The sequence below is a fragment of the Podarcis bocagei genome (assembly GCF_964188305.1).
Source record: "Podarcis bocagei genome assembly, chromosome: 7".
Lineage (NCBI taxonomy): Eukaryota > Metazoa > Chordata > Lepidosauria > Squamata > Lacertidae > Podarcis > Podarcis bocagei.
The window spans coordinates 70,421,199-70,446,972 of NC_138132.1; the positions used below are offsets into that span (position 1 = coordinate 70,421,199).

The 25,774-nt window shown below is 41.7% G+C and overlaps 1 protein-coding gene and 1 long non-coding RNA gene across 4 annotated transcripts; one reads left to right on the forward strand and one right to left on the reverse strand.

Annotated features, from left to right (window-relative positions):
• Window positions 1–760: 760 nt before the first annotated feature.
• Window positions 761–3,944, forward strand: LOC308591188. Its single transcript, XR_014010039.1, has 2 exons — window positions 761–1,110; window positions 1,179–3,944. It is a non-coding gene; the product is annotated as an uncharacterized lncRNA (long non-coding RNA).
• On the reverse strand, window positions 2,850–25,339 carry CDC42 (cell division cycle 42). 3 transcript variants are annotated; one of them, XM_081201747.1, is made up of 6 exons: window positions 25,214–25,339; window positions 14,698–14,839; window positions 10,643–10,715; window positions 9,187–9,296; window positions 8,875–9,072; window positions 2,850–4,241 (listed from the first exon to the last, which is right to left on the reverse strand). In XM_081201747.1, the coding sequence occupies exons 2-6, from the start codon at window positions 14,800–14,802 to the stop codon at window positions 4,152–4,154; spliced, it is 576 nt and encodes a 191-aa protein (XP_081057873.1). In that variant the 5' UTR covers window positions 14,803–14,839; window positions 25,214–25,339; the 3' UTR covers window positions 2,850–4,151. The 3 variants fall into 3 exon arrangements, with proteins under 3 accessions (XP_081057873.1, XP_081057874.1, XP_081057875.1); XM_081201748.1 differs by having other exon boundaries at window positions 25,172–25,266; XM_081201749.1 differs by lacking the exon at window positions 2,850–4,241 and adding an exon at window positions 4,420–5,732.
• Window positions 25,340–25,774: the final 435 nt, after the last annotated feature.

Sequence of the window (25,774 nt, forward strand, 5' to 3'; positions counted from 1 at the left end):
TTTTTCAAAGTTTGTGCTTCTTTTTGTTATTTAGATTGAGTTAACTCTTCCATTTTCTACAGGAAACCTTCTTGTACTACCTACTTAATACAAAATGTTACTGGGACTCTTATCAGCACCAGCCAGCATGGTCAATAGTTATGGATGATAGGAGTTGCAGTCTAGCAACAACTGCAGTTGAACCTTGGGTTACGTACCGTCCTCCTTATGAACGCTTCAGGTAACAAGCTCCGCTAACCCAGAAGTAGATGCTCCTGGTTGCAAACTTTGCCCTGGGATGAGAGCAGAAGTTGTGCGCCAGCAGGAGGCCCCATTAGCGAAAGCGCGCCTCATGTTAAGAATGGTTTTGGAAGACTGGAAGAAATTCAAAGACTACTTACAGAAACATTGTAAAATTAATGAATGTTAGAAGGATGTTGGATAGAAACTAAGCGGTTTCCAGCTGTAATGCTTTAAGAGATATGATTTTTTTTTACAAATGGGTAAAGGTTTAATGGTAAGGATTTGCTGAATTAACAAATCGAACTGGAATAAAAGAAGGGAGGTCCGAGGAGGTCCGAGGAAATAAGTGTATGGAAGATATGTTATTGAAAATCAATGTGTGTTTTTAACTGTTTTTTATTTTGTATGTTTATTTTTCCTTTTTCTTGTTATATCTTAAAAACTTTTAATAAATATCTTTTTTAAAAAATGGTTTTGGGTTAAGAACAGACCTCCGGAACTAATTAAGTTCGTAACCGGAGGTACCACTGTAAAAAAACACCAGCTCAGGAAAACGTGGCTTTGTCTCACCTAACACACAGGTCCTATTCCCCAAGCTGGGACCAAAGGATTCCAAAGATCAGAATACAGTATCACAGGAATAAGTATTCTAATACATATTACAAGAGGGAGGAGGGGGAAGAGCAGAGTATGCATATAAAAACCACAGCTGCCTTCTGTTAATTTTTCATTCAGTGCGGGCCCCACAAATAATTCCTGGGAGCTGCAGATGAAGAAACAGGCCAAGGAACTAATTATCAGCTGCTGAAGAGACTACTAGTGGCCTGAGAAAATTCTGTTTTATTTGTTCTGTCCTATTTCAGTATTTTAAACTGCAGGCTACCTTAAGTGCACTGACAGACAGCAATTAAATGCAGTTTAAAGTTTCTGGACCACCACCCCCCAAGCCTCTCTAGCCCAAGCTGAAAGACAAAACACAACTGTACTAATACAGAGTGTCATGACAGAAGAAAGAATGCCTAGCAATATTCTGATACTGCATACATACACACAAAAGAGAACACTAGCTCTTTCTTCACCTTGCTGATTGGTGGTTGAGGAAAAACTCTTGCTTTTCTTCAGCCTGGGCTGAAGGCAAGAAAGTCCAGGTAGGTACACCCTTCCATTTGGCAATTCATTCAGACCTGCAGAGTATATGGTTCAATTATGTACACACTAGCTATACTTGTTGTTGGAGAGGCTTGCTCCCCACAAAAAAAGAGCAATCACTTTGTCATCCAGAACTGTATAATAGGGAATACGGCAGGTTGCCCTTTCCAGCTCCCCTTTAACCATGAAGTCTCAAATCACTTTTAAAAACCATGCGGACAATGCCCAATGAAGGCTCAAAAATCAGGAGCGAGGGCAGGAAATCCTCCAATCAAAAAAAGCAACATTTAGCGGCCTCTCTTTTCCATTCTGCTTATTGAATAACAATTCCTGTTTGCAAAACAGCCTCTACATGAAGTATGGATCTTGCAGTGCTAAACGTTACATACTTTAAACTGAACTACTATAGTAAGGCCAAACAGGACACAGATGACTAGCCTATGGGCCCTTCAAACGATGGTGGACGCCAACTCCCATCAGCCCTTACCAACAGGACTAATGGACAGGGAGGGTGGGAGATGTAGTCCAGTCCAGTAACACCTGGAAGGCCAAATGTTATACACCTCTGGAATAAAGCATCAGGTCTAGCAAGGGTCCCTACCAGAGCACACTTAGATGAAAAATCCAGAATTGAAATTGCTGTAACAGAGGATGATCAACTCACAGGTTGAATGAACAGATGCCAAGACTTGTCCAAAATATAAAGAACATTGCTGTAAGCCAAGTACATCATAATAACTGATCACTAAAAAAAATCTACCCACAAAATACATAGTAGGCACTAGAAGCCAACACTCACATTTCATTTGTGACCCATTCTCAGGGTGCTACTACTCTAGGAATTTCTTGAAGATGTTTTACTTCAACTAGGCTTTGAGACGTGCTTTAATAGCTAGAGGCTCACAGTGCAAGAGGTTATTCATGGACATCCCAAAAAGTTTATTTGTTTGCCGTTATTTTACAACAAGAGAACAAGCTTCTCTTTTGAGGAAAGGCACCACATTTGGATATTAAATCCAAACCACAAGCACAAAGTAATCAATGGACATTTTCTTCTAAGCTAAAGGGTTCTGGAATGCACAAAGTAAAAACAAAATCTCCAAAATCCTCCCTACAAGGCAAAATAAATCTCAAAACTGGCCAAGAAGCCTCCAGTCAGCAGAGAATGGAGGGAAGTTTTAAACTAGTTGTTGAAAAGTGAGTCCTGAATAAAATTATATATATAAAAGGGGGGTGTCCTGAACTCATAGCTCAAGAAGAGGTTCAGGGAGGGAAAGTGTGCTTATTTCTTTAAAAAGGCACACAGACTATAAGTTGTCTCCAATCTCAGTCCTACTCAGAGGAGACCCATTGAAGTTAATAGACATGACGAGCTAAGGTTCATTAATTCTAATGGGTCTATAGTGAGTAATAATTAGCTGGGTTCAACTCTTTAGACATAAATCACTCAGGGAAAATAAAAGTATTCTCAGTCGGGCTTGTGAAGATACTTTATGTTTAATACATCTGAAAAATGCATATACAAAGAACTTAGACATGGAAAAAAGCATCAGTTCAACACTAACGAGACTATAAGAATTAGAATTTGGGAAGACTGAGAAATATTAAGCCAGAGTATAGTTCTAGTAAGATCCCTATTAACACTGGAGTCAAAGACCCTCACATGGTGTGTTATACTAAGCAACAACCTGGGGAGGCAAGAGCTGCTGACACACAATGCACTTTTAAGGTAATTCCTCTACTGGTCCCCAAGGTGCCGTATTGAACATCTTTCCCATCCATATTTTCTCCTGATGGAGGCGTGTCTCCTTCCCCCTCTTCAAAGAGAATGCTAAACCGTTTTGCGGCATAGTCAGCTGGTTAGCTTCAACCCTCCATTACAGCAGGCAAAGGCCATGTGAGTGGGTTTCAAAATCTCACTCATGTGGCTGATCAGAAGCCTCTGCTTGCCAAGAGAGAGGCTGGTTGTTTAGCAAATCCAATGGACTGCACTAACTTTAAAAAGATGCAGTTCTCCCCTTTCAATTAATGCCTAATAATGTCAAGTTTTGAAAACTAACTACAAAAGAATTAGTAATTGGCAAAGTTAGGTGGGGTTTGTGTAGATGTGTGTGTGCATTACACACCCAAAAAAAAGCTTTTGGCGTAACATATAAACAAAAGACTTGTTTACACATTTCATGTTTTAAAGGGCAAGATGGGAATTTCTGACCTGCTTGGAGAAAAGAAAGGGAAACAGATCGAAGGCAACTTCAGAGGAGGTGCAGGATGAACTACACCCCTCTTCAATGGAGCACCAGTTTTGGGACATTCTCATTTCCAGAATACGTTCCAAGGACTGAAACCTGCTCCCCCTAGACTGCAAGCTGGCCACAGAAGATCAAAGAATCCAAGCAGCGCCAGCCTAGCATGATGGGGAAAGGCTTGGAGGCCAGAGCCTAAAAGTTAGTCTGTTACAGAGAAAAATCACCACAAGCATGCCTGAATTTTAAAAACAAAGAAATTAAACAGTAAACAAACAAAAAACCCTAGTACTGATCAGTGTTTGCTGAAATACAATATTATTATTATTTTTTTAAAAAAATTCAACTAACTGAAGGGCACTGGAGGAAGAGCACTAACATTTGCATCTCACACAGGGAGCGAATGGGAAGAGGGTGCACGACATTTGTCATTATTGCAAAAACAAATGGGAAAATCTGAATCTTTAGTTTGATTTCAACATTGCTTTTAGTATGACATCAACACCAGCTTTGCAGAAGGGGGCCGTGAAGGGATGTTCATAGCAGCACACATCTGCGGCTCTTCTTCGGCTCCGGAGGCTCCAGGGCAGCCAATATCGCCTCGTCAAATACATTCTTTAGGCCTTTCTGAAAAGGGGCAAAGAGAAAGGGGCGGTCTCATTTTCTGGGTTATTAAAAGCAAACCGTGTTTTTAAAAGCCCACAAAGACAAAGTTAAAGATTGAGTAGAGATGAAGATCCTGCAGTGAAGCAATATTCCTTTCCGAGTGTTTGAACCTTGTTTATCAGTTTTTTTAAATGATAATAATCATAATAATAATACAGAGCACCCAACATTTAAGCCCATAAAACAGCCTGAGGATATTTTCAGCAAGTCTCAATATTTCAAGAAATGAAGTACATGTACTAAAGCAATTCCCATGGACTGTGTGTGTGTGTGTGTGTGTGTGTGTGTAAGTAATATTACAACTCACATGCTAATGACAATGCATTATCCCCTGTGTTGAAAAAGAAGTAATGATCCAAGGAAAGGGGGCAAGTGACACCCAGGTTAGATTAGCAAGCAAGCAAGAATGGAGAATCCTTTGGCACAAATCAGCCAAGCCGTGTGACGTACCATGTGTTACTGAAGCAGCAGAAGTAGACTTGGAAGCAAGGAATGGTAGTAGACTTCAATAATGGGAAAATGAACAGGTAGGTACTATAGTGTATAAATGTTAAACTGAAGCAAATGAATGCAGACAGGAATAATGCTTCATCAGGCATTTATACAAACAACTAATTTTAATTTTGAAATGTAAAGAACTACAATTGTATGTCTTTTCCTTCCTTCAGACAACAGAAGCCAAATGGTATGACTTTGTTTTAAAGAAGCTTTACATTTTACAGTTGCAAGTTTTGAGAATGAGTAAAAATAAGTGATACTGTGTCACTGAAAACAGAAGTTAAGACGTCTGTCAAGCAGTAGCAGGTACACCAAACTTCCTTCCCCTCCCACTTAAGAGGACCAACAAATACTCCACTACAGCACAAACAGCCAAAGCAACAGCAAGCCCCACTGCACAGAGGAAAACCAGAAAATCCTTCACCATTTCAGCATCACTGGCAGGTCACTATGTCAGGTACAATCATCATGCAAATACAGTTAACAGAGCCACAAGAGAGAAAATGAATTGCACATCACTTCTCATTTCGATATAAAAACTCTTAACCAGGTTTTCACTTATTCCTCTCAAGTTTAACTTTTGAAATAGACCTTCAGTCCCTTAGCAACCTAACTTATAAAGCTATTAAAGATCCAGCAACCCAAGAAGCAAAAGGTTTAAGCGAGTCCAGTTCATGTTCCATAGCCATAACGAATTGTATAAGAAGTTTCCAATCCAAAAGCTAATACAGAGTTTGCTCTAAGACGTTAAGTAAAGACACAGCTTCTTTCAATCAGGATGGTTTTATTTGTTTTTCAACCAACTTTCTACAGCAGCAGGACAGAGGAAGCAGCAACAAGAAAGGAAAAAAAGAGGAAACTGTTTTAGAATATACAGCATTTCCGTTTGGGTTGAGTTTCCGGAGGCTCGAGGGCAGCTAGGATAGCCTCATCAAACACATTCTTCAGACCTCTCTATAAGACAGAGGGAAGGAGAAAAAAATAGTAGCCAGGTTAGAGGATTAGAGAGAGACACAAACACACACACACTCACACAAGCAGATACAAAGAGCATTCAGGATAAAGGTGGTCAGCAAAGCAGATTTACTTTGTAACAAAGTAGATCTTTGAGGGAAAGTGGAAACAAGACAAGCACAGCAGAGGCTTAGCAAGAATGCTACCTGGATACTTGTAGATGTTTTCTTACCCTATGAGTGAAATATTGTAACGTATCTCTTTCCAAAAGGTGCTTTGTAAGTTAAAAGGAAGAGCTGAAAAGTAGTTGTGTTAGTGAACACCTCAAAGTTGCATGTCTCTCTCAAAATGAAACAAAATCTACTCAGAAGGCTCATTCCTGGCACTGCCACCACCACTGCCAAGAAAATCACAAGGTAGTTGCTTATCTAAGGGTACACCCTGCTCAGCTGCAGTCCCTCCCATTTCACATCCTGATGGCACTTGCTCTGGGTGGCCATCTGCTGCTGTCAAGTTCATTTCAGCAGCAACACCTACCTACACAGAGTATTACGAAGGGAGAGCACCACGGGCAATACTTTTGGCCAAATGTAACCTCTAGTTATTTCAAAACTTACTGATATTACAGCAAACGATGGGTGAGGTTAGAACCCTCATAGGGTGGCATGTCCCAGGAATTCATTTGCTGCTCTCCAATTTCATATTGCTACTCATGAGTAGCAAAATACTCACCACCCACTTTCTTGGTTTAACAGCATGCTCTGCCAACTGTAGAAGAACCTAATGCATGTAAATGTATGCTCAAGTGATGTTCACAAGCAGTTGGGAGGACTGGCTATCAACAAATCTTTCAGCAATTCTCAATGAATGGGAAAAATCAGTACTGTCTCGACCATGTTAAGAGTTAAGACAATTCCACACCACCTCTCTGGGGTTGCCATAAAGTCCAGGGAAGCAAGGATTATTGCAGCTCACGAACACTGGTTTCAGCATGAACACACACCAGCTTATAAAATGGTATGCTCCAGTTACTGCGTCAACAACAGCAATTATGGCCCCTAAGGTCACTAAGACAGGTAAAAGAAATCAGAAATGGGAGCTCTAGACATCTGTGTGTTCTGAACACCAAGTGAACAAACGTTTCTGTCTACAACAGACACATCAATGCACAAACCAATGATCTGCAGCAACAGGATTTCTAAGAAAAGGAACAGCAACTCTGTAACAGATTTGCCACTGTCACAAATTGACAGATAAATATTTGCAACTGAAACTGAAGACACTGGACTCGCCTAAATCTACTGCGCTATATGCAACCAATAGCCCAAAGAGTGAAAGAAATAGGTCCTGCAAATATACATCTTAACAGCACAAACACCCCACCCCCAAACAGATCATTTTTCATTTATCTGTCTGCTTTAGATAAACAATCTTGCACTGAACAGAGGTTTCGTGGAAAAAAATGATGTAAGTGATTAAGTGATTTGACGTCATGGAATAGGCCTACATGATCACCCAAGCATGTAGTAAGCTCAGCTGAATATCCTCTGAAGAGCCACAGAAGGGATTTCCTGCAACCAGGGACTGCATCCCAGTGCCTGCTGTAATCATTTGCCAGCTACATTACACAAGTATCAGAGTAATAATAATAAAGTAGTGTAATGGTATAATCTATTACACCATAAAGCAGCAGTTTCTCCCTTGCTTTGTTCTTTATACAGAAAAGCAATTTAGCTAATCCTGGATTATGAGTGTGAAAGCAACAGTTCTAAATACAATCTCAAGCTTAACATGCTTGTTAGCTTTGTTTTAGATTTGTGACAGGCTAGCCTATGAAAAGCCATTTCACAAAAACAGGTTGTTTTTTTATATTCACTATGTTTTCTATAAATTCTTGCCTAAAATAGGTTTATGAACATTTAAAAGGCCAAAAGCGATACTATCATTGGAGACAACTACAGGCTACAGCATACAGTAATGAGATTCCCTACTTTAGCTATCACCAATATGCAGCCCTCCAGATGTCTGGACTACAACTCCCATCAACCGAACGGGAGTTGTAGTCCAAAACAACTGGTGAGTAGCAAGTTGGCAAAGGTTGCCTTAACTTGGAAGAATTATGTGGAAGATTTTGGCTGGAATTTCTAGTTAGAATCCATGAAATCTCAGAAAGAAGGGCCTGCTGCACTAATGGGTGAGAGCGCCTGGTGGTCACAGCTCAAAACTACAGTGTGTTTCACCACTTGCGTATACCACCAAGTGATAATGAGAACTTAGGTAAAGCCCTAATGCTATTCACAGAATTATAAGCAGAAATATTTCCAGCCCTACGCTTGATAATATTACAGTTCCATGTCCAACTATGTGTTGGTTGGGATTTAGGAAAGGGATTTGTGGAAAGTCACAATTCCCTGAAAAAGCCTAATTTCTGAAAAGGTGTCGTAGTTTTGCTGCAGTGCCAGTAATATGCAGGAAAAAGTAACTCAAAACCTTAAGCCATTTACTATTTTGCAAGTTCATCATGATTCTCATGCATAAAATTAACTGATTAGGCATAATTACTATTGCGGTTCCATAACACCACTAATGTTTCACCAACATACACGCATTAAATATCAGTTTATTTTTATTAATAGGTGTTCCCTGTGCATCAAAGGTAGGTGAAAAACTCATTCAATTCTGTATGTGTTAGATAGGACTGGTTTTGAATTGTCAATCATACCGGTCCACTTGTTTTAATTAGTGTTCTTGCAATAGAATCACTCACACTCTCACCTAGAACCCTTACAGAATATCAGAACCCACGGTGATGAGATACACAGCTTTATTTGACTATAATTTAGCCGTTTTTCGTAATAATTAACCATCCTGACAAAATTTGTGTTTGTTCTATTATATGCTCAATGATAAACACGTGTAAGAAAAATAATTTGTTTGCAGTAAAAAATGCTCAGGAAAGTAAGTGCAAAATACTTGATAAATCTTTGAAGCTAGTTCTAGTATCTTCAGGTGAAAAACATTTAAATTCTTCTCATGCAGCTAGAATGAACCATAAAGAACTCACTTTGCCAAAGAGCATGTTTAGCTCTTCCACTCTACAATGAAAGAAATTGTCCAGAACACCACAAATGAGAAGCCTTACCTGTGTGAGTGCAGAGCATTCCACATATTTGACAGCCTTCAAGTCCCGTGCCAGCTTTTCAGCAGTCTCAGGAGTGATAGGCTTCTGCTTATTCTTGGCAAGTTTCTCAATTGTTGAAGGGTCATCTCTGAGATCAATTTGGGTCCCAACAAGCAAAAAGGGAGTCTTTGGACAATGGTGAGTGATTTCAGGTACCCACTGAAGAGAAGATAAAATGTGATGGTCATAATGCAAATATCAGGATATCCAACAACACAGGACACTTTTTACAAAGCCTGACAAAAACTAGTTTGGGGGTCAAAGTATACTCACCTTTTCTTTCACATTTTCAAATGAAGATGGCGAGACCACTGAGAAACAGACCAGAAACACATCTGTCTGTGGATAGCTGAGGGGCCGTAATCTGTCATAATCTTCCTGTCCTATTAAAATTAAAAAATGACATCAGAAGCCTATATTGAGAGGGAAGGCCTTATAAATGTGTCATTTTTTAAAGCTAACTATGCAGGCATACGGGGGGGGGGGGTACTACCGTAGATTAATATCTTCTTACACCCCAAACAACTTATCTTCCTTGCACCTATCTATGCTCTCAAGATTATGGGCAGACAACAGAAAACTGACAATTTTCATCTAGTATATCAATTTATCAACCAGAGACCAGATCAAGCAGCCACCTTGATTATTTTATAGAATGGTGGTATAAATACCCCAAGAAATTCAGCCTGAGATTTTCAGTTCCATGTAGGAAGAATTCTTTGATACCAATACCACAGGTGCCATGAGTCTGACTTACTCTGATGTCAGGCAGATAAGCAGCAGCAATTCTCCACTTCATCCAGAGAAAAAGCAGCCTATTACTGCCATGCACATTGCAAATTGCCAAATCACTCTGTGAGAAGTAGACACTGCTCTCCACTGACCAGAATTTGGCAAGCAACAACTCCACTGGAACCATCCTTCCTCCCTGCTGATCTGCCACAGCGCTTACTCATATGCACTGCACCATCTATGCATAAGTGCCCATCCCAGCCAGGCAAGAACTAGAAGCCTTAGTCACCCTCTGTGCTTAATTTCACAACCTAGAAATACTGTGAAACATCATGAAAGCTGTATGAATGGCAATGTCCACCCTGCCTAAAGGCAAGAAAGGATAGAGTGCTGCCAAAGTAGCATTCCTGGATTGGAAACAGAAGTGTGCACACACAATCCTTAAGACAACATACTGCATAATATAGCCACAAAGGGTGAACTATGCTGTTTCATACACCTCAGATGAACTAATACAATGAACCTTCCCCCATTCTCAAAAAGTATACTACATCCTCCCTTCTACTCTTCCTGTTACAATGGCTTCTTCCTCTTTACTTCTTTCCCTTTACTGTCCTGTTCATCTTCATTCTGTTCCTTCTCTAGTCCCCCAAGAGAAGTGCCTGCCAGATTAGTTCTCAATTCTAGCTAAAACAGCCACTTTTACAAGAAGCGCAAGAGTCTCTCCACTATATTTTAAATCCCTTTCAAACCCTCACAAAACTGTCTGAGCTCAAAGGCTGCCTAAGAAGTTACAGATGCAGGATAACAAGAGATTGAGCTTCACCACCTGGGGGCCAACTGGAAAACACTGCTTTGACCACATAATACAGTCATATCCTGCAATTCTGTGTATACTTGATGGTTGAAAGTTTTTTCAAAAATCGAAAGCCAGTCTTGAAATCTATGAAATCAAGTCACCTGCTTTCCCCATGGGTTTAATTTCAAAAGAGCTTACCTGCTGTATCAAAGAGGCCTAAGGTATATGGCTCTCCACCGATCATCACTGTTACAGCATAGTTATCAAACACCTGGGGAATAAGAGAGAAGAGGCAGAGTGAAAACATCACCTTCCAAACATGAGCCATATGCAGGCAGGTAAACCAACAGTCAAAAGAGAAGTGTGACTTTGTGTTCATGACCTATCAGATGACTGAGTTCAATTATCACCACTAGACACAACGACATTGAAGTTGGCACACCTGCCAATAAAAAGAAACTTACAAAAACCTTATTATGTTCTTCAAAATTTGCAGTTGCCACTGTTATGAAGTACAAAGCATAAAGTAAGCAACACAGTAAAACTATAGCCCACTCTTGTCTACTGAAAATCAAATGAAAAAACTGATTGTAACAAGTAGTTAAAATAAATAGCACAATTGTTTCTTTTTCTCTCTCTTTTTTAAAGCTGAACAAGCAGATTTGCTAGTTTTATTAAGACTGAAATCTTAAAAAGGTTCACGTTATAGACAACAGTTTATGTTAACATTTATATCTTAATGAGGGGAGCACATTGGTCAACTAGTGAAAAATGGATTCAGGGCTCTGATTATGGTGTAGCAGAATAGTCAAAGCTGAACATTTTACCTACTACACTACACGCATGTGCAAGCAAACATCCACAGAACACAATCCTTTCCAAGAGAACATCTTAACTGCAAGCTTTCCATGCTTAGCAAACCATACAATAATGCTTTGTATCATGCCATTGTTTCTTGGTCTCACTGCTGAAGCAGTATAGCAGCAGCCTCTCTCAGATGCTAATTGAAATAAAGAATTGTAATTTCAATGATATTTGGTATGAAATAGGGTGTCTGGGCAGTCTATTCTGCAGACCCCAACTTGCAACAGAATTTCCTTTATCAAATGAGATAAGTGAGGATCTTCAGATTATGACTTTGTAGCAACCCACTTTTATGTTTTATTTAGCTATAAAGATACATGCTTGCTAAATGAAAACCAATTCAGTGGCAGAGGGGGGAATGCCCTAAAGGGATACTATATTGATCTAAAGATAAGCCTTTAGTTAGGCAGCAGTCCACAGTAACTTATAAGGAGTCTATGCTCTTATCAAAACTAGAGGAACTTGTCTTACACCAGAAAGCCCTGGTTTGCTTTATCATGCTATTATGAGGACCGAGGTGTGATAGCCTGAAGGGAAGATCAAAGGAATGCCAAAAGAAGACAGCTCAAAGCATAGCTGCTCACATCCTTAAGATTTGATATGGTAAGTGAGAACAAAAAATAACACAATACAAGGATTTACTGTACAGCACAGAAGATCCATTAACTGCTAAAGTGTAGGGGTTAGAGATGTGAAGGTATGGAAGACAACTGGGGGGGGGGGAATAATCTGCCAAAGTCTTTAAGTTTTCCAATGGAAAAATTAGAGACATAGGGGAAAACACAAGGGGGAAAAACCCTCTTCTGAACTAATGTCTTTTTCAGAATGAAGGAAATACTTTTAAGCCTTAAGGTTTAAGGCAAGGTTTTAAAATACTATTTTATCTTTACACTATCAAAATGCTTTCCAATCATCATGTAATTATTCTTTAAGGTAAGTGATAAGTAATTCCACTTTTAGCATACTGTAAACATGGAGATCTCTCAAATTCCCCGATTCTCCATCAAGTGAAAACATTGTCTATATTTACGAATTCCGAGATTAAGAAAGAGTAGAAAGGCTTGTTTCAATCTGTTGAAACCTTCAGTTTCTGAAATTTATTGAAGTAAAATAAGAATTCAGAATTGAATTTCAGTATCTTCCAGACATTGTTACTGAATAAATAAAAGCTTGTGATGCTAGTATTTATAGCAGTCATGGCCAAACTTGACCTTCCAGATGATTTGGGACTACAACTCCCATCATCCCTATTTAACAGGACCAGTGGTCAGGGATGATGGGAACTGTAGTCCCAAATCATCTGGAAGGCCAGGTTTGGCCATGCCTGATTTATAGGTAAACATTTTTTAAAGTGGCATGTGGCTTTCATGTGGTTAATTTTGACCGCAATTACTACTATACTTACTTTGTGCTGGGATTAGAAATTTATAACACTGTTCTACTTAGTAATTTAGCTCAACATTCAAGCTGATCATTTTTTTCTGAAACTAAAAAAGCAAAACTCACCATCCATATTTAATTATGCATGGAGGACTCCCTGGTCCTGAATGGGGTAACTGTGCCCCTGAAGGACCAGGTGCGCAGCCTGGGAGTCATTCTGGACTCACAGATGTCCATGGAGGTGCAGGTCAGTTCTGTATCCAGGGCAGCTGTCTACCTGCTCCATCTGGTAAGCAGGCTGAGACCCTACCTGCCCACAGACTGTCTCGCCAGAGTGGTGCATGCTCTAGTTATCTCCCGCTTAGACTACTTCAATGCGCTCTTCGTGGGGTACCTTTGAAGGTAATCTGCAAACTACAACTAATCCAGAATGCGGCAGCTAGACTGGTGACTGGGAACAGCCGCCGAGACCATATAACACCAGTCCTGAAAGACCTACATTGGCTCCCAGTATGTTTCCGAGCACAATTCAAAGTGTTGGTGCTGACCTTTAAAGCCCTAAACGGCCTCGGCCCAGTATACCTGAAGAAGCGTCTCCACCCCCATTGTTCTGCCCGGACACTGAGGTCCAGCGCCGAGGGCCTTCTGGCGGTTCCCTCACTGCAATAAGCAAAGTTACAGGGAACCAGGCAGAAGGCCTTCTTGGTAGTGGCACCCGCCCTGTGGAATGCCCTCCCATCAGATGTCAAAGAGATAAACAACTACCTGACATTTAAAAGACACTTGAAGGCAGCCCTGTTTAGGAAAGCTTTTAATGTGTGACATTTTAATGTATTTTAATCTTTGTTGGAAGCCGCCTAGAGAGGCTGGGGAAACCCAGCCAGATGGGCGGGGTACAAATAATAATTTTTTATCATCATCATCAATACTATGACCTTTTAAGTTAGAGTCAGTCTCTAGTTCTGCTTTTTCTGTTGCAAATAAATTGGAATCTCTCCGAAATAGGGATTATAGCTTATGAGTAAGCTTATCCCACTGCCTCCTCTAGTGTTGCAGATTTTCTGTCCCCCCCACCCCCATCAGCTTGCTAAAGGTAAAAGTAAAGGTACCCCTGCCCGTACGGGCCAGTCTTGCCAGACTCTAGGGTTGTGCGCTCATCTCACTCTATAGGCCAGGAGCCAGCGCTGTCCGGAGACACTTCCGGGTCACGTGGCCAGCGTGACAAGCTGCATCTGGCGAGGAAGCGCAGCACACGGAACGCCGTTTACCTTCCCAATGGTAAGCGGTCCCTATTTATCTACTTGCACCCGGAGGTGCTTTCAAACTGCTAGGTTGGCAGGCGCTGGGACCTAACGACGGGAGCGCACCCCGCCGCGGGGATTCGAACCGCCAACCATGCGATCGGCAAGTCCTAGGCGCTGAGGTTTTACCCACAGCACCACCCGTGTCCCCATCAGCTTGCTACTCCATCTCAAATGCTGGATACATCTGTAATTACAGTTTGAATAAAACTAAGGCTTCTGTCATTTAAAGAGTCATAAATGCACCTGTTACCAAACAGTACAATTTATGTGCTATATACTTTTTATGGTCTTTAAAGTCTGATTAAGTACTACATAAATTTCAAATTTTATTTTAAAAAATCCAGAAATTTTACACCTGTGTAGTGATCAAATAGATTGTTGACAGAGCAAACTAGAGACTTATATAATTACTTATATGAACTGAGAACCAATGGCCCCAACAAAAGAGGCTGCAAATTACCATATCTACATGCTAGGAGAAATACTGATCCCTCAAACAGAATATGGATTCAGAAACATGGTAAAACATACAAAAATACAATGCCACAGCCACATCATGTATACACAATATTGCTAAAAGCTAAAATACAGGAATCAACTAATGATAAACATGTACCAGTATGTAATTTAACTGACAAGGTAAAGATTCCCTATTCCCCACGTTGCACAGAAAAGAAAAATATGGAAATGTTACTCTTTACTCACCGTTGGTACGTATTCAGAGGGGAATTTATTTGTTGTGTAAGAAATTAGAAGACATGTTTTACCAACAGCACCATCACCCACAACTACACACTTAATCGTCTGCATAGCTGAAGTCTGCTACTTTATCAGGTCCAAGATTAATCTAGAAAGAACAAAAGAAAACAATTGCATATTTTTATAATTTTGTACAATGGGAAATATTTTTTCATCACTATTACAGCTTCTGTATTAGCACCCCAATAACTTTAGTCAAACAGGTCTATGACAGTTGAAGCAGCTAAAAAAAATTTCAGAGGCAAGAGACTTTCAGGAGGAATCTATTTTCCTTCTCAACATCTGATAAGAAACCACAATTGATTACAGAATAATTTCAAGTTGGGCTCTAGTTTTATTTCCTCATCACTTAGAAACCCAGTAAACCTTCATGGAAGCTCAAAGGGCCTACATGGTGGAGAAAACATTGCTAAAAAGTTTCTGGCACGTTATTTAAAAGGTATTCACACATTAATGCTCCCCTACTTTCAAATAAGGTTAAGAACAAGAAAGAAGCAAGTATTTATGTATGATCTATGTGCATTTTGTATGATTTTGTCTATGAAGAAATGATGTGATATATATATACATCTCAACACACTTCAATTTCTATCTAATCTGAATTTCAAAGTTAATAACAAGCTTTAAATGTCTTGCTCTTGCCAAGCTGGGGACCTCCAGCCTACATATCCGGTCCCACAGCTGGAATCTGCCTTCTAACCACAAGCCCTTTCCTTCCTGTTTTGCAAGTAGACACCCAGAAGTAACAATGACATCCTAGCCAACCAAACACACACACTAAACAATTGATATTTTAATTTCAGAAACAATTTCTACTACATAGGAAAAATACTACCTTTCGCACCACACCTTTTGGCTTGTTTGAGATTAAAACGAACCCTTCAAAATATGGCTTGACATGGCATCTAATTCCGCCCTTTGGTGCTCTAACTCAGTTTCCAGTTATTGAAGGAAATACAAATCAGATGTAGCTCTTTCTGCTATTACAGTGGTACCTCGGGTTAAGTACTTAATTCGTTCTGGAGGTCTGTACTTAACCTGAAACTGTTCTTAACCTGAAGCACCACTTTAGCTAATGGGGCCTCCTGCTGCCGCCGCGCCGCCAGACCACGATTTCTGTTCTCATCCTGAAGCAAAGTTCTTAACCTGAGGTACTATTTCTGGGTTAGCGGAGTCGGTAACCTGAAGCAGATGTAACCTGAAGTGTATGTAACCCGAGGTACCACTGTACTGTGGTGAGAGGTTAATGTGCTTTTCTGAAGATGAAACATTTCAGCAAGTTACATATGCATACATATGTATGGTGCCCACTTCCTTTAAAAAGCCCCATTTAGTACAGCTACCTTAGGGTTGCCATGTGTCCAGAATTTCCCAGAATACTGCAGTCAGAAGAAGTCCGGGTAGAAATCGCAAAAAAATAAGTGACTGGGAAAATCCAGACGTATGGCAAGCCATGTTGGCTGTGTCGTTTTTTGCAATTTTCCTTAAAAATAGCTCAAAGACTTTTCTGTCCAGATTTTCACTGTTTGAAATGCTAAGCTAGCTACAAAAGTACCTTGGTTTAAGAACAGCTTAGTTTATGAACAACTTGGGATTAAGAACGCTGCAAACCCGGAAGTAGGTGTTTTGGTTTGTGAACTTTGCCTTGGAATAAGAACATGTTTCACTTCCTGTTGAGTGTGTTCCATTTGTAAATTGAGTCCCCTGCTGCTATGGGAAAACACACCTTGGTTTGGTTTAAGAACAGACTTCCGGAACGGATTAAGTTCATAAACCAAGGTACCACTGTATTTCCTTCATCTAGATACGTACATTGTTCTTACTTCTAACAGCATAGATGCACACTGATCGATGAGGTCACAGCTCCCTCCTACTGTTGGGTGTGTTCTCCTTTGAGTCACTGTACTTTGCCTTCTTCCTTTCCTCTGTGTGCTTTACTATCTCTTTTGCAGAGACACACCAACACGGAAGTAGGACTGGAAAAGTACTGAGAAATACTGGATAAGGTGGGAGGGCATACATCTAGCTTGCCTTTAGCAGTTAAGAAGCATTATTTAGAAAGCTTTGCTAACACTTGTTAACACCCTCTCATCAAAGCATACCTCACTCAGTAGAGTCCTTATGCTGATGCTCAGCTATGGCAGCACAACTACTTAACAGGGCCTTCTGATGCACGCCCACCCACTCTGAACACCAGCCACACCTTACCATGAGATGTAATCTCAGTAGAGCTTTCTTGACTTTCCTTCCCTCACAAGTGTCACATTTTACCTAGTTCACAAAGTGTTCCTACAAAAGTCAACCAACAGGAATATTACCCATTCTTAGACTTCACCATACCAGCCACCAAAGGAAGATAGGTAGCTCTTCTAATCTTACATATACCACCCTTCAGATCAGAAGAGCAAACTAAAAGGATAATCCACTGATCATTTTCAGGGTGGCCTGGTTCAAACAATTATGCAGCTATGACTAATTTAGATGAAGTTTCCATTTTGTAAACCAAAGTGTAGACTAACAATCTGCCATAAGTGGTCAAAACATGTACAACCTTTATACTAACCTATAAGAGTAAATAAGAAGCTTTACTAACACAGTCCACATCCACAACTGCCCTGACCTGAAAATACGTATTTTGTTCTGGAGAGAACCCATGGTCAAGCAAGACTCTCCAGTATTCTTCGATGCTTGGAAAAACATGAAGGTCTGACTTCAGCAGCATTGGGAAATGGTAAGGGCTATCCCTGACCCTGTGCTAAGCCTGAGACACAAGATTCTTGCTGCTTTCTGAAGTTTAATGGAATGGGGACATGGCTCCATTCCTCTCAGCTGTGGCAAACAACACTCAACATAATGTTAGAAGACCCTGCCCCTTCCTGGAAGGGGTGGGGCAGGGCCACGATAATACATTTTAGCTGGCCAAATTTTGTTGACTCTGATACCAGTGTCCTATTTAGAGAGGATAACTCTGAATTAGTGAGTTTCAGTTTGCCTCTTTTCATAGAACTGTACAATTGGAAGGGACCCTGAGGATCATCTAGTCCAACCCCCTGAAATGCAGGAATATGCAGTTGTCTCATATGTGAATCGAACCCATGACCTTGGCATTATCAGCACCAAGTTTGCAATGTGACACAAGATTATTTGCTTGAAAACTACCTTTCCAGAACAAGGACTAGAACAACCACAAACATTAACTGAAAGTGATCATACCTGCAAAATTTAGATAGTTAAAGAGCTTAAAACAAGAATATGAGCTCATATAGGTAGGCTCAGTGGATTATTTTTGTGAACCAGAGATGGAATCTGAACACGAGTAATAAATTCTTTTCTGAGTGGGGCTAGTGTTAGATCCCAGTGTCAAGCCCACAAAACACTGTGCCATACTTAGAATGCTTTGATGCCCAAAGGTAGATTTTTCTCTAATCTCATTACACGTAAAAGCATGAGAATTTTTTTTTAGAAAGTATGGAGTGAGTTTCTAGAGATTAACACTAGGTATATATTAGTATCAACAGTTGTTTTAAACCTGAAAGCACTGGATGATACCTTTTAAAGAAAACAAAAAATACAATCCTGACTTTTTTTTAGTATTCACCCTGGTATTTGCTTTCCTAATTTTGAGGTGAAATGAAAAACATGTTCCCACACACATCATAACCCTGTTCAAATTACATATTCCAAATAACAGAACACACACACTAGAAACAAGGAGATGAAGAGCACTGAGCAGGTGCTTTGCTTCACAGAAGCTCCTAGCAATAGAGTCAACAGACCACTGGATTACTGATCAAAAGAATTACTGGTGCCCTGAAATCTAAGAAGCTACCTGAATTCCACACAAATAATAACCAGCTGCACTCTTCCTAAACTCACTATGCCAATTTCTTCTGACACACACTGACAGAAAAAAGAGACCATTGTTATAGCTTGGTTTAAAGCAGTTCTTCATGAACATTTCTAAGCTAAGACTACCTCATCTGTAGTTAACACTTAACAAATTTTACATTTTTAATTTTTCATCTTTAAATATATCTGAGTAGAATTTAAGCATGACAGAGGCAGGGGAAAGCAAGCCTATGTCCTAAAGGAACCACATAATAGCAAGAGTCAGTGTGGTATAGTGTTTAGAGCAGGCATCCCCAACCTGCGGCCCTCCAGATGTTTTGGCCTACAACTCCCATGATCCCTAGCTACCAGGACCACTGGTCAGGGATGATGGGAACTGTAGTCCAAAACATCTGGAGGGCCGAAGGTTGGGGATGCCTGGTTTAGTGTGTCAAAACTAGAACCTGGGAGAGCAGGGTTCAAATCCCCACTCAGTTATAAAGCTCACTAGGTGACCTTGAGTCAGTCACTGCCTCTCAGGCAACCTACCTCAACAGATTTGTTGTGAAGAGGGGCAGAACAATTGACACAACCCTGAGCTCCTTCAGAGAAGGTGAGATATAAATGCAACAAATAAATAATAAACAGATAAATAAACAAATAATAAACATCAGTCTAGCAAAAAAAGGGGGAGGGAAGCCCCCAAAATGAAAATAGCTATTCATTGTGTGACCCACACAGGTACATGTTAGTATTCACACGGGTCATGACTCACAAGTGTGAGAAACCCTGATTTAAAATGACAAATATAAAGTATAGTCAAGATCTTTAAAGTAGGCAAGTGTGATACTACCAGTCCAATATAACAGGTTAATTTAGGAATGTCTCATTGAGCCCTTGGATCCAGGTTCCATTAAAATAAAAGACCTCAACAACATGCTAAATAAAACTGAATGCATTGCTTTGATAAGATATGAATTAAAAATTCACATATGCATAATGGACATGACTTTAACCTTTCCTTAAAAAATAATTGATGAATGTAACCACAGTGTTCTCAGACACATCACTGATGCTTGCCAAGGCCCTCTGCCTATCTCAATTTTATGGTTTTTTAAAAAATAATGAGGGTTTATTTTTAAGCTTTGGGGTTGTAATGGGGGGGGAGGGTTGCCTGTCCTTCGTATGCATAGTAAGAGTCTTTTTCCTTTGTCTGTGTTTTATTGGTTTGTGGGGATGTGCATGCTCTGCCTGCTGAAGGCAGAGTCTGCGCACTGCCAGTTTTCTTCTCTGAAAATTGTATCCTGTGGTGCCCACCACATTTTCTTAGATTTCCAAATGCTCCCAGGACCCAGAAAGGTTGGGAAACCTGAAAACAATTGCATGGGAAAAGTAATATGAAGTAGAACTCTTCCAATCACAATTTCGAAAGATTCACGTCAATGACACACACACACACCCCATCCTCAGATAGAAACCTCAAGTTTATGCAATGGAGATAAAAAGCAATAGGAAAAGGAAACTGTTAGATTAACAAGCACTAAAAAATAAATTAAAAAAGAACAGCTTGCTGATTGCTTTGCTAAGCAAACAAGTAAACAACGATTTTTGCAGACACAATTCAACTAGACTAAAGTGTTACAATGGTAAAAGCAGTATATAATTTGTCCCATCTTTCTAGAAACATTGTCCTCTAAAACCAATTGTATTGTAAAGAGGCGCTACTCTCTCTGTAAACTGAGATTTGCCCACATACTCCCTAAGTGGCTACTAACCCACAGTAAAGTCCTCCAAATGCCCTACAGTAATCAATGAGAATTATTCTGGGTGAACATGGCTGACATTTTTCTAACACCATCTATCATCTGTCTGCATAAATGCACAAGAAATATCTGGGTTAACTTCTCTGGACACATACATTAGGGGATTTGATTTATAGCTAACAGGCAAGTACATAGCTTCAAGGTCAGATTAAGTGCATCAATTCCTAGCCAAAGACTACTACAAACAGAGAGCCACTACAGAAAGTACCATGTTACCACTTGCTTCTTTCTTATCATAAAGGAAGCTTTGTAGGGAGCTTTCTACACCATAAAGTACTATTACATGATTCAGTCTATGCTGGATGCTAGTCAACATGTATCAATATCTAATTATTAGCACATGCACAAGCACACTATGAGAAAAGACAAGTTTGCAGCCATATGCAGAGAGTTTAATTACAAAGTAAAATGGCTTTTATGGCTGTCCTTTTAGTGTCCACGCTTGGAATAAATAACTTATCCTAGTATTGCATACATCTCATGTCACGCATACAGGCTCAAACAACCTAAGGAGTTTCCATCACAAGATTTCTGTGAACATTCTTCCATTACAATATTTGTTAACAGAAAGCATGCTTCTGGTGGTCTCAATACGTGGACACCCAATAACTCACTGTACTTTAACACACAGCAGTAAGATTGATAATAAGGGCTGTAGCTCAGTGGCAGAACATCTGCCTTCCATGTAGTAGGTCCAAGGTTCAATTCCTGCCATCTCCAGAGCTGGGAAAGATCCCTGCAAGAAACCCTGGCAGACCACTCACTGCCAGTTAAGTGCTGGCAGTACAAAGCTAGCTGGACCAATGGTCTGACTCGGTATAAGGCAGGTTCTTATAAGCCAATGTTCTAGCCATCAGGTATTAGCTAGTGGGAAGGAATTACCACCTCGCTTTGCAATGAAACCAACAAAACAAATCTGCATTTAGAAGGCCTCAAATTAGTTGTGCAGAAGGCTCAATTATTTCTGGCAGCCACATACACAGATGTGTAGGTGACTACTAGGCAATAGTCTGAAGATCTCAAAACCTTGCTACATTTGAGTGCACTTTCTATAAACACCAACTTCATTTTGGTACCTATTGAGAAAACATGTATCAAACTGTGTGTGTAAATTAAGATGGATGTTTATTGTATTGTGAAAGTAAACTGTCTTTTTGTTTTCCCCTTTAATAAACTTGCAAGCAAAAAAAATCACAACAAAATCTCATTCCACTTAACACCATCTTTGATCATGATGAAATTAGCTTCACCCCACTGGCCAATTCCTTCTTACATTCCAGGGACCACAATACGGACAGATAATAAAATCTTAGAATTTATAGTGTCTTCAAAGTAATTCAAATAATCTTTACAACCATTCTCTAAAGGAAGGGTGTGCAAACTGAAGCCTTCCAGAGGTTGCTGGACTACAACTCTCATCAGTCCAGCTAACATGGCACATTGTCAGGGATGAAGGGTGTTGAAGTCTAACAACATATAGGTCAGAAGTTGACCCAGCTGCTCTAAGGCAGCTGTATTATCCCCATGTTGCAGATTTAGGGGCAGGCGAAAGAAGAGGACTGATGCTGGGAGAGAGTAACCTTCCTAAGGCCCACTTGTACAGAGCTGAAATGTGAATCAGGGTTTTCTCAAATGATAGCTCTCTGCCATTCTGCAACACCAGCTGTACATAGAACAGTGGACTGACTCAGTACAAGGCAGCTCCATATGCCAATTGTTTGCAACATGCAATTTATTCTGTGAAAGTACTGTAATATATTCTGTTCTGTGTGGTAAATTTTAAGATTTGTTTAAAAAATGTGAACACCCAGCCACAGTGAAGTTATAGATTCAAGGGGAGCATTAAGAACCTCAATTCTGCTCTTATTATTGTCATGAAACAACAGCCTCATAAATACGTCACTGAAGTTTCTAGCCTTACTTAAACTTGCCTACTACGTGGGCTGTGTTTCTCCTCAGCCAACATAAAAATGTAAGCTAGTGGCCCTTCTAGCAGGCTATAAAATTAAAAATGCCTGCTTAGTTTCCACGCTTCCCAAAAACAAGGCTTCCCCTTCTTCGTGGCCAACATGAAAATGAAAGAGACTGGCAGGGGGAGTCCGTCCTCTCCCACTTATTCCCCACTTACTCACCCAGAGGCATGGGATCCCTTTCTATCTAAAGCAGCGATTCTCAGCCTGTGGGTCCCCAGATGTTGTTGGACTACAACTCCCATAATCCCTGACCACTGGGCAAGCTGGCTAGGAATGATGGGAGTTGTAGTCCAATGACATCTGGCAACCCACAGGTTGAGAAACACTGGTCTAAAGTCAGAGGATCTTCTTAACACAAGGCAGTGATATAGGACCACTAAAGATCAGCAATCTGTCTCCTTGATCTTTCATAAACATCTATATACATGCATAGCAATGTATATCTGACTGCCAGGCTAAGACAGAAAGGGTGGCTTGTCTATGTGTAACCTAGCAAATTCCAGTCTCCTAGCCACTGAATTACTGGTATTTTAATTCACATACTGCAGGTGGCAGGACAGAGAATACCAATAAAAATGTTCAAGGTACTCAGTATACATTCACTTACATCAACCCTGACAACAGTCTTATAAAATAGGCTAGAAGTATTAGCATCCTCTTCCAAATATCACAGATGGGGAAAGTCTTAGGCTGGAGCAGCTTCATCTAAGGCCCATCAACCCTGGTCATTGCCCATACTTGCTAAAGGTTCCCCATGCCTTATCTAAGCCCACCTATGGAGTTTCTGGCATCAGAGTACAAGGGAGAGGAAAGAAATACTTCCTGAATAGTAGCTAAACCTCTCTACTGATTCACCAGCTTTGGAGTGGGGGTAGGGTGGGTAGGGAGTGATTATGGTTTTCATACTGCAGAGAAGGGAAACATATTACACCAGTTTTGGGTTCAGACTACGTTTGCTGCATGTAGATCACAATGAAATCGACAGAACTTGAGGCAAATCATGACTAACTTGTCCCATTGATTTGAATGCAACTACTGTACTCAAAACTGCATGCAATCCATAGCATTTGGAACTCACAGCACTTCACACATAAACTGGCTACAATCCTAATTAAGAGATCAGCATTATTATCATCCCCTATTTTAGCTAAGTCTGAATACAAAATAACTATACAGTATGTTTTCCCTCCATCCTCCATTTTCCTCTCCCTGTTGTCTCCCTCCTTTCCGTTTCCTAGATTCTCAGTGACAACAACCTGTCTATAAAACTCAATTTCCCCCCTTCAACTATCTCCTTCTGTACTGCAATACAGGGACCTGCCCTGTCACCCTTTGCAAGCCCCTCAGAAGAAGAGACCTCTTCCACAGGGACCCCATTCGCTGCCATCTCTCTCTTGTCAATGTCCTACATTACAGATCTGTCAAGAGGCAGGGGCCTACCATCCTATCCTCTGTAATCCCTTCTGGAGCAGAGACCTCTTCTCTCACTCTCTGTAACCCCTCTGAGGGCAAGGGAGAGAGGCAGGGGCATGCTAACAGACATCCCCTTTCCTCCTCCAGCCTCTCTGCTCCACTGGAAGCCCAATGGAAGCAGGGGTCTGTCCTCTCCTCCCAAGTCCCTCCCAGGGGTAAGGAACCTGTCCTCCAATCTGCTCCGTAAGACCCTCACAAGATTGGGAGGGCAGGGTAATATTCAATGGAATCCCCCTTTTCTCTCCCCCTCCTCCTGCCTCTTTCTTGCCAGTTTCCTGCATTAAGAGGGCCTGTCATGGGGGAGGGTGCTGCTCCCAGCGGGGAGGCAAAGGGACATCCCCACCACCTCAAGCAAGATCCTCCCACCCTGCCCTGTATTCTGGTGGGCCAGAGACTGGGTCTCTTCTACCTTTTTCAGGCCTAAGACACACTTTTCACCCAAATATGCATTTTGGAACCGATTTCTTTTCACTATAAACACACACACATATATATTTGTGAGGCAGCAGTGGCTCCTGTGGCGGCCCCCCCCCCTTAGATCCGGCCACGAATGGTCTCCAAGTGGTGGGTCGGGGGCCTAATCCAACAGGAGCACCGCCCGCCACTCAAAGATATATATGGCAAAATGTTTTTATATATTAGAAATGCACGTTTTAACCCAAACGTGCATTTGGGGGAGACCTTTCTTTATTTCAAGCGGATCTGAAGCAGACTGAAAAGGCCTGCACCATATAGGCCTGGATGCGGGGGGGGGGGGAAGAGACCTGTCCCCGGGAGGCCCCCTCCCTATTCTCCCTCTTCCCCTTCCTCTGCATTGGCGATGGCCCCGTCCACGCCCAGCTTGGGTGGGGGGGGGGGAGAGATTGCGGCGGGGATATACACGGAGGAATGTGGGGGAGGGGGGAACCGAGACAGGAAGAAAGGGGGGGGGAAAAGACCGAGCGGGGAGGGAGGGGAGAGGCCAGCCGGTAGATAAGGGAAGCCGGCGGAAAGGCGGCCCGGTGTCCGCCCTCAGGATGGGTCTGGTGGAGAGAAGAGGAACTGTCTCCTCATAAACGGGGCGCGCGGATAAAGAGCCCCCCCCCATCCTCCGCCAGTAGCCCCCCTCCCCCTCTTTCTTCCCTTCTTCTTCCTCCTCCTCCTCACGGAGCTTCCGGTCGCCCCTCCCCCACCTCGCTCGGGAAACCGTTTCCCCTCCCCCCCCGTCAATCAAGCGGAAAAGGATAAAAAAAAACTCCCCCCATCGCGCCGCCTCCGCCCCACCGCCAAGAAGAAAACGTCCGTCCCCCCCCCTCTCCACCCGCAACCCCTCTCCGTACACACCCGGGCCCGTCCGCCTTCGCCTCGGCGGCACCAGCGCCTTACCTCACGCAGGGCGCTCTCGCTCTCCTCCGCCGGGCGTTGGCAGCTCGCTGCGGGGTCTCCTCGCCTGGGCAGCAAGGGCGGGAGGGGGAGGAGGGCCGGGGCGTGCGCGCTGACGTCACCGCGCTCCGCAGGAGGCGGGGCTCCGGGAACGGAACAGAGGCTTCGTCGTTGCGGGTGGGAGGGGGAGCGGATGAGCGGAGCCTATTTCCATTTGTTTATGGTGTTGGCAGGGCATTCCTTTTCCTCCAAGGGGGTGTACGCGGTTCTCTCCCCCGCTCCTCAATTAAATACCCCCCACACACAACAACAACCCTGTTTCAGTGTATCTGAAGAAGTGTGCATGCACACGAAAGCTTATACCAAGAACTAACTTAGTTGGTCTTTAAGGTGCTACAGGAAGGAATTTTTTTATTTTAACAACAACCCTGTGAGGTCGGCTGAGACTGACTCCAAGGTCACACCCGGTGAGAGCCTTCATGGCTGAAGGGGTGGGATTCGAACTCGGCTCTTCTCTCCCAGGTCCCAGTCCTGGGAACTGCAACCAACGAATCCATCTTTATT

Bases quoted from the DNA above. Each gene is read 5' to 3' on its own strand.
- CDC42 (XM_081201747.1), bottom strand. From the start codon at position 14,802: ATGCAGACGATTAAGTGTGTAGTTGTGGGTGATGGTGCTGTTGGTAAA. The intron at 10,716-14,697 runs GTGAGTAAAGAG...CTTATTCCCCAG, and splicing joins CCTCTGAATACGTACCAACG to GTGTTTGATAACTATGCTGT. The intron at 4,242-8,874 runs GTAAGGCTTCTC...GCCCCTTTTCAG, and splicing joins AATGCTCTGCACTCACACAG to AAAGGCCTAAAGAATGTATT.